The following is a 9,710-nucleotide window of genomic DNA, read 5'->3' as shown; positions in this document are numbered from 1 at the left end:
TTTGTGAATGAAGAAATTAAAGCCATTTATAGATATATGAAAAAATATTCTGAATCTACTGATTAAATAAATACAAACCAAAACAATTTTGAAATATCATTATTACAGCCAACAAATTGGATAAAATGACAAAGGGGCAAAATGACAAATGTTGGTGAGGATGTGTAAAAATGGGGTTATATCCACTGTTGGTAGAGCTGTGAACTGATCCAATAATTTTGGAGAGCAATTTAGAATTGCACCCAGAAAGTTATAAAACTGTGTATACTTACTAGGTCTTTTTCCTAAGAAAATCAGGGGAAAAGGAAAAGAAGCCATATGTTCCAAAATATTTATAGCAGCTCTCTTTGTGGTGACAAAGACATGGAAATTGGGAGAATGCCCATCAATTGCGGAATGACTAAACTAATTGTAGTATATGTTTTATGATGGAGTACTGCTGCACCATGAGAGATGAGCAGGTTAATGTTTTAAAAAAAACTATGTAAGATAACAAACAGCAAAAAATACAACAACTATATAAGATAACAAACAACAAAAACAAACAGTAGAATGAAGAGAGCACCATACACAGCTACAAATTTTATATTTGAAGAATAAACTATGAATGTTACTGCCAGAGAATGAACTAAAAAAAGAAATATGAAAACAGGAAAGACATGAAAGACATAACATATATACATATCTGACTCCCAGATGATGCTTTATATGGTGTATGGAGGAGAAGGGGAATGAGACACTTGTAAATAAATTCTATTAATTAAAAAAAAAAAGAAAAAAGAGGAAAGAGGAAATAAAGTGTTGCTGTTCATCCTTCATTTTTGAAGAGGACTAATGACATCATGGGGTGATGTGATGATTTGCTCTCAGACTGGACTTAAAGTGAGGCAATAACACAAAATCATCAGGCTTACTCCTCTTTTTTTTAATTTTGGAGGAAATAAATTTGTAGGAAAATGACAAAGTAACAATGGTCTATAAGTTAACATTAATTTTACAAAAAAAATGTAATTTATTTTAACCAAGTTTCCCCTCCTAAGCTATAAGACCATGAGAATAAAGATATGCAATGTGTATTTTAATAACTTGCCCCAGTGCCCTGCATATTGTACCTACTAGAAAAGGGATCAATACACTATGGCTCAGGAGCCAAAACCTGCCATCTTGTACAGCCCAAGAGCTAAGAATTTTTACATTTCTTTTAAAATGTATCATTTAAATAAATTCAAATAAAATTATTTATTATATTTACTTTTAAATGGGCTGTATAAAAGCAGGAAGCAAGCTGGATTTAGCCTGTAGCTTTCAACCTCTGCCCTAGTCAACATCCAAGATGGTGAAAAAAGAGAGCTCACACCAAGAAAATCATGCCCCTGCAAGTACTGATGTGGGTGTTATGTGCTAAGTATTGAATATGGGTAGTTGATGTTATAAAAAAAAACTGCCCATGGTCTCTTCCTGTTCTTCAAGAGCTAATAACCCATCAAAGAACATTTGGATTATTCAGTAAAGGATGCTATGGCTAAAACATTCATTGCCTTTCCAGTGAAGCTTCTGGTGATGAGCAGCTCTGAAGTGAGTTAGTCTGGCAGACTATAGAAACTGCCAAGCCCATGCTTAAAATTTTTCTAGCCTGGTAGAACCTTCCAGAGTTTGTGGCACAACTACTGAGGACCCAAGATCCCCTCTAAGCTACAATGAGGTGCTGCCCTAGACTTAGCCCTCTATTTAGGGCTAAGAGGTCATTTGAGTCAGATAGGTGGACAGCACTGGACCTGGAGTCAGGAAGACTTAAATTCAAATCCTGCCTCAGACACTGCTGAACAGTGTTGACCCTGAACGAGTCACTTAACTTCTGTTTGCCTCAGTTTCTTCATCTATAAAATAGAGATCATAAAAGTACCTTACCTCCCAAGGTTGTTGTGATAATCAAATGATGTAATATTTATAAAGCCTTGGCACTCTGCCTGGAATGTAGTAAATGTTATACAAAGTTAGCTATTATTATTTATCCTCTCCCTTTAGAATGTGATGTTCTAGAGGGTAGAAATCATGATTTTTTCTTTCTGTGTATCTTCAGCACTTAGCTTCATACCTGGCACATTGTTGTTCAGTTGTACCTGACACTTCATGACTCCTTTTGGGATATTCTTGGCAGAGATACCAGAGTGGTTTGTCAGTTCATTTTAAAAATGAAGAAACTAAGGCAAACAGGGTTAAGTGACTTGCTCAAGGTCACACAGCAAGCAAGTGTCTGAGGTTGAATTTGAACTCAGGTTTAACCCAACACCAGGTTCAGTACTCTATCCACTGTGTCACCCAGCTGCCTCACAGAATGTTTGCTACTGGTGATGTTGTCCGTGCCCTAAATAGAAAACTAGGATAACAATCTGTTGTGATCATATTCTATGTAAAGTCACTTTTATCTAGAGAAATTACTCTGCCCAGAGCACTAAAAAGAAAAACAAACCAGCCTGTTTGGATCCTATGCTTAAATATTTTGTTTTTCTAGCAACAGCGATATACCCACCCACCTCTTTTGATTTCTGTAAGAATGGGGGCACCTTGGAGAAGGATGGATGCATTTGCCCAGAACAATGGAAGGGATGGAGATGCACTATAGGTAAGTTTCTTTGGGCTGAAGTTTTGATTTTTTCACCTGCATGGCCAGGTGGTAAAAGATTGCCTTCATCACAGTTCTATATGAAATCTTGTTTGAGGTCAGGAATCTGGAAATCTACTATGTGCAGGATTCTGTGCTAAGGAGGATCCCAAAAAAGAGACAATCCCTGCTGTCAAGATTTTATGGTCTGGTAATTCTAAGAAAAACTTGTTAAATACTACTATGTGATACAAAGATAAAATGAAATAATGTCTGCCTTCAAGGAGCTTACGTTCTCTTCAGGTGAAAAAGCATGTACACATATAATTAAAATAAAAAAACATACTTAATAATTCCCAATACCCAAAGGATTGGGTACAGATCTAATAAAAAGGGCAATGTATTGACAAAAAGCAACAGTCCCAGAGGGCACATAGGAAAGGTAGAAAAGAGTATAATAAATGCTGGAAGGATGGGGCAGACATAGAATTGTATGAGAGAGTAAGGAATGGTGGTCAGGAAGGAGAGCTTCAACCTAGCCAGTCTATAACACACAATGTTGAATGAAGCCATAGGGCAATAAGTTGTCCCACTCTTAACAGTAATAATGATTCTTAAAATTTACTTGCCAATTTGATTAATATAAATTAACATTTCTTCTGAACATACCAGACATCTACTTTGGAAGTCAAGAAGACTTGAGTTCAAATCTGGCCTTGGACACTTAGTAGTTGTACGATCCTGGACAAGTCACTTAGCCATGTTTGCCTCAGTTTCCTCATATGTAAAATGAGGTGGAGAAGGAAATGGTAAACTTCTCCTGGAAAAAAAACCCAAATGGGGTCACAAATAGTCAGATATGATTGAAATGACTGAATAACAATTGCACTGTAGGAGTCCATCAGTTGCAGGTATGAGGCAGTGTGTAATCCTGATTGTATCATTTGCAGAGCTCTTGAATGGATTTAAAACAAAACACAGCAAAGTGAATAGCTGTAAACACTTGCTCAAGCTGTTGAAATGAGGGCAATGTGGGTGGTCTATAGCCACTCTAGCTGCCTACTGTTAAGTATATTCCCAGCACTTCACACAATGCTTTGCAAATACTAAGTGTTTAGAAATTGTCTTTTTTCATTCATTCATACTAATAATCACCTTATAATTACAAGGGGGAGACAAGTACATATAAAATATATGCAAGTCAATAAATGGGTTTTTCTAAGAATTTGGCTACTGAAAAAAGAAGAGATATAGGATGACAGCTTGAGGAGATGGTAGAGTCAAGGGGAGGGTGGGAGTTTTAATTTTTAAAAATTTAAAGTATATTTTATTTTACTTTTTTTTATTTTTTACTGTCATGCAAAACACTTCCCTGTTGTTCATTGATGTAAGAGCAAAATCATACATAATCAAAACCCCAAAATAGAACCATAAAAACACTGATGTGAAAGACGACTTCAACAGTTCTTTCTCTGGAGGTGGATAGCACTTCCCATCAAAAGTCTTTCAAGATTGTCCTAGATCACTGCAATGCTGAAAGGAGCCAAGTTTCCACAGATGATCATTGTCCAATATTGCTGTTATCGAATACAATATTTTCCCAGTTCTGCTTATTTCTCTCTGCATCACTTCCTGTAGATCTTTCCATTTTTCTGAAATCATCTTGCTTATCATTTCTTATAAGAATAATATTAGTTAACAATAGTTATTAATAATATTAGCACAATAATATCCCATCACCAACATGTACCACAATTTGTCTAGCCATTCCCCAAGTGATGGACATCCCCTCAATTTCCAATTCTTTGCCACTACATAAAGAGTAGCTATAAATATTTTTCTACAAGTAGGTCTTTTCCCCATTTTTATGATCTTCTTGGGATAAAGACCCAGTAGTGTCATTAGAGGATAGGAGTTTTAAACTGAAAAAATTTTCTGTGTTTAAAGACAAAAGGGAAGAAACCAATACATAATGAGAAGCTAAAGATTAGTGAGATGGTTTGAAGGGGCAGTCTGCTCCAATAGATAGAGGAGCTGGGATCAAAGGTACATTAGGATTTTGCCTCGATGAACCTTTTATGACCCTCACTCATACCATGTTGGCTTTATCTCTTGACCTCTCAGTAATTTCTAATTTGAAAAGGCCTGTATGTTAATATGAATCTTAAACATATTTTCTTTTTCTTATACAGTTAATTTCTGTAAAAGCAGCACTGATGGCAATTTCCATTTCGGCATTATCACAGTGGGAAAATATGGACCTTCTATAGAAACATGTGAAAAGAATACCAACAATGGTATGTGTTCTTTTTGTGTAACTTTGGTAATAAGAATTATCTGGTTCTGTCATAGCCATGGTTCATGGTCCAAGAGTCTGACAGAGAACTAATTTAAGGGATAGGAGGAAATTTAGGCAATGCAAAAATGAAAGATAACAATAAAGTGTATTTGTTAAAAATCCCTTCATTTGACCCTGGTTTAATTAACACTCAAATTGTTAGAATATATTTTCTTTCATTTTATTGATACACTCCTAGAAAGAATTATCTCTATCAGTGGTCTCCAACTCCTCTTAGTTAAGAAAAAATAAAAAAAGTTGAACAGTATCTTCACTTTTAAATAAATTTGTATGTATGTATTACCATTGCTAATTTATATAATTATGGAACTTACTCAACAATAGAAATTGGAAAAAGTGGATAAAAGAAAAAGTTAATATTTGACTCTAGAGTTCAAAGGGATTTATTGAAGGGAGGGTGACGTGATCAAGCCTTATTCATTGATCACTGTTCCAGAGCCAATACTCTGAGAAGCACTTGCGCTGCCATAAATAGAGTAATGCAGGTAGGGTAAAGATCCTCTGGAGAAGTGATGATTTTCTCAATGGCATCTATGAAGATGCTTTTGGGGGCTCCCAAGCAGGTACTCTTGGCGAGGAAGGCGGTAGTTTGGGGATTTGCACAGCTCCAGAAGGAAAGGTAGTAGGAGAGTTTTGAGGCAAACAGGTAGATATGGTTGTGTTGGAGACAAGTCTCATGATTGGATGATCTTTTTATCCTCTAATTAGCTGATCATATAGTCTTTCAGGTTAGGCCACAACCCCCCTTTTGGAGAATACCAAACACTGAAGAGGAAGCAATATTAATATTAAATATATGTGTAAGTCATTGTAGGCATTGGCCAGTCCTCTGCTAGAGTCCTTTGATTGTCTCCATTTCCTTATCACTCATTCCTCAGACCCTTGAAATCTGGCTTCCAACCTCATTTTTCTACTGAAACTGTTACCTCAGAGATGACCAATGATATCTTAAATTAGGGTTGTTGTCATTTTTTTTTTGTGTATGTGTGTACACACACATGTGCCCTCCAGAACAGTTAGACAGTTCACAGCTACACCACATGACTCCTAGTTTCAAGGAATAAATAGAAACAGGATATATTTGATATAAGACTTTTATAGTAGATAAATAAACTGCTTACGATGTGGATTTAGGGTACGTATATATATGTAAACATATAAATGTGTAATAACAATAATAATCTAGCATTCCTATAGTATCATTAGATTTACAAAGTGCTTAATACTTATCTTGATTCTAACAACAAAACTTGGAAGTGGGCGTGATTATTATTCCCATTTTACAGTTGAAGAAGCTAAGGTTGAGTGAGGTTAGGTGACTTGAGCAGGGTCATATAGATAGTAAGTATCTAAGTTTTCCTGACTCCAAGTTCAGTGCTTTGTCCTCTTTCCTATCTGCCTCTGGTGTGTGTGTGTGTGTGTGTGTGTGTGTGTGTGTGTGTGTGTGTGTGTGTGTGTGTGTTCTGAAAACTTTACATGTAGAGGATGAATTGAACTATAATGAACTTTTCTGTATAAAATTTTGTAGCGATGACTCTTGTGCCATCTTTTTTTTAATTTTTATTTTTAATATTTTCCCCTAGTTACATGTTTCATGCTCTTTCCCTCTCCCCCCAAACCCCCATAACCCCCCTTAGCCAACACACAATTCCATTGGGTTTTACATGTGTCATTGATCAAGATCTAATTCCATATTATTGATAGTTGGTCTAGAGTTATCATTTAGTGTCTACATCCCCAATAATATCCCCATCAGCCCATGTGTTCAAGCAGTTGTTTTTCTTCTGTGTTTATCCTCCAACAGTTCTTCCTCTGAATGTGGCTAGTTTTCTTTCTCATAAGTCCCTCAGCCTTGATCTGGATCATTGCATTGCTGCTAGTAGAGAAGTCCATTATGTTCGATTGTACCTCAGTGTATCAGTCTCTGTGTATAATGTTCTCCTGGATCTCCTCCTTTCACTCTGCATCAACTCCTGGAGGTCATTCCAGTTCACATGGAATTCCTCCAGTTCTTTATTCCTTTGAGCATAATAGTATTCCATCACCAACAGATACCACAATTTGTTCAGCCATTCCCTGATTGAAGGACATTTTCTTATTTTCCAATTTTTTGCCACCACAAAGAGTGCAGCTATAAATACTTTTCTACAAGTCTTTTTCCTTATTATCTCTTTGTATAATCCAAGCAGTGCTATGGCTGGATCAAAAAAGGCAGATAGTCTCTTGTGCCATTTAGCTGAGCAATGATGAATATTGGGCAGTTGCTTGAAGAAAACCTAATCAGCCACTGAGCTATTTTTGCTCAAATAGCAGCTGATCAGAATCTCAGACTAGGAGGAGCTCAGCTTTTGGAGATCTTTAAATAAAGCAGTGGAGTGGTCTTCCTGGATCACAAAAATGCTTAAGCAGTAGTGGTAGGTGGGGATAGAATAGGGAAGGTTTAATTGCCAATCTGCCTAATGGGTTAGTTGATCCAGATTTGGGTAAAAATTAAATGATCTACTTATGCTACATGATTACATTGCTATCCTAGTGTACAGGGATTTTCCTTATTTATGCTTACATTTAGTAATGCATTGAACTTCATAACACAGAAATAGATGCTGTTTTTGCATCTGAGGAAATTGAGCCCTTAGTTTCCTGGGGTGGATTACTCAGCTACAAACAGACAACTTCCTGGATACTTATTTATTTATTTCAAAACCTTTACCTCCTGTTTTAGAATCAATATTAAGTATTGGTTCTAAGGCAGCAGAGTGGCAAGTGCTAGGCAATGGGAATTAAGTGACTTACCCAGGGTTACACAGCTAGGAAGTGTCTGAGGCCAGATTTGAACCAAGGATCTCCCATCTCCAGGTTGGTTCCCTCTCTACTGAGTCACCTGGCATCCCTGTAACATTTATATTTGAGAGGGACTGGTACTCTCATGAATCAGGGGAGGGGCCCTGGGAATTATCAGCCAATCATCAAGTAATTATTAAACACCTGCTCTGTGGCAGGCACTGTGCTAAGTGATTTATTAACATGATCTCATTTGAGCCTCACAACAACCCTAGGAGATGTGTGATTGTTGTCCCTGTTTATAGTTGAGGAAGCCAAGGGAAGCAACAAAATAATGAAATCATTTCTATTCACAAGTAGCTTATATTCTAAAAGGAGATAATGAGTACACATAAAAAGACATATGTCATAAATATAAAATGAATATATGCAAAGTTAAAAAATAAACGGTAGACTGGGCTAGAGAGCACAAGCATTTGGGGAGAGGCAGAAAGACTTCACACAGATAATGGTGCCTGAACTGCATCTTCAAGGAGGGAGGACCTGAGAAGCAAAGGTAAGGAGGGAATATATTTTAGACATGGGGGCTGGCCAAGGAAAGACACAGAAAAGGGAATATTGTGTATGATAAACAGAGAAGAGGACAGTCTGGCCAGAGTGCAGCATGTTGGTGGTGGAGTAATGTCCAGTGAGGTAATGAAGAGGTTGGAGCCAGGTTATTAGGGTTTTAAAAGATAATCATTTACCACCTGAGGGAGTGAAAGAGAGAGGGAGCAAGGGAGAGGATCTGAATCAGAAAACAACTGTCAAAAATTGTTTCTACTATCATGTGACTTTGGAAAACTCATGTGAAAATTTTTCATTGGAATAAAATAAAGATAAAATTTTAAATTTAAAAACAAAATTTTTTAATTGTTTCTACTTGTAATTAAACATTTTTTAAAGTTTTTTAAACCTTAACAGAGTTCATAGTTGATCCTTGAGGCAATAAGAAAGTCCAGCAATTGATTGATTAGGGGAGACACATGGTTAGATCTGCACTTAAGGAAAGTCATTTTGGCATCAGGGTGCAGGATGGACTGGAATGATGAGAGACAGGAGAGGAGGTCAGGGAGACCAATTAGAAGGCTGTTTCAGTAATCTAGACACAGGCTTTCATCATCATTATCTCTAACCTAGATTCTTGAAACAACCTTCTAATTGATGTCACTCAACTTGGGACAAATGATATCCCAAAGGGATGGAATTTTTATAGAAGGGAACAATGTTGCCTAAAAGCGTAGCAGAATGCTTCACATCTAAGGGTCCTCAAAGGTTATTGGTAAAGTCATGACTGAGAGAGTTCAACATTCAGGAGATTTAGATACTAGTGTACTAATAGCTAGACAGTTGCTATTAACTGTCAAAAGTTATGTCTGTAAATTTACATTATGGGGAAATGCCAAGACTGCCAGAATTGGAATAAGAGGACCTGAGTTCAAATGCTGGATCTACTACCTACTACCTTTGTTACCTGGGATATCTCTGGGCTTCAGTTTCCTCAAGTGTAAACTCCTCTTTTGGTGCCTCTTTGAAATTAGCTAGGGTGGCTGGATTTGGTAGCACATGCCTGTTACTTCACTTACTGAAAAGCCAAGGCTGGCAGATCTCTTGAGCTTGATGAGATGAGTTCTGAGCTGTTATGGGCTATGCCTATTGGATTTCTATGCCTTTTGGCATTGATTTGGTAAGCCCCTTGGGGCAGAGGGGTATAAGTTTGCCTAAGGAGAGGCAAGCTGGCTTGGGCTGGGAAAGCAGTATGTCAAAACTCCTGCTGATCAGTAGTGGGACTGAGTCCATGAATAGACTTTGCACCTCCAGCCTGGGCAAGATGGAGAGACCTAGTTAAGAAAGACAGAAAGGAAGAAAAGAAGGAAGGGAAGAAGGAAGAAGGGAGGGATGGAGAGAAGGAAGGAAGGAAGGAAGGAA

The 9,710-nt window shown here is 37.2% G+C and overlaps 1 protein-coding gene across 1 annotated transcript in view; it reads left to right on the top strand.

The window, feature by feature from the left end:
- Positions 1-1,333: 1,333 nt before the first annotated feature.
- Positions 1,334-9,710, top strand: part of ADGRG7 (adhesion G protein-coupled receptor G7) — a 125,245-nt gene continuing 116,868 nt past the window's right edge. Inside the window, 3 exon segments of the mRNA XM_044669200.1 lie at positions 1,334-1,379; positions 2,513-2,623; positions 4,795-4,925. Of these exon segments, the coding sequence (XP_044525135.1) occupies positions 1,334-1,379; positions 2,513-2,623; positions 4,795-4,925 (288 nt within the window).

This window comes from Gracilinanus agilis, chromosome 3 (assembly GCF_016433145.1).
Source record: "Gracilinanus agilis isolate LMUSP501 chromosome 3, AgileGrace, whole genome shotgun sequence".
In the NCBI taxonomy this organism is placed as follows: domain Eukaryota; kingdom Metazoa; phylum Chordata; class Mammalia; order Didelphimorphia; family Didelphidae; genus Gracilinanus; species Gracilinanus agilis.
Note: the sequence above shows the minus strand (reverse complement) of the source record. Positions and strands in the feature narration are given on the sequence as shown.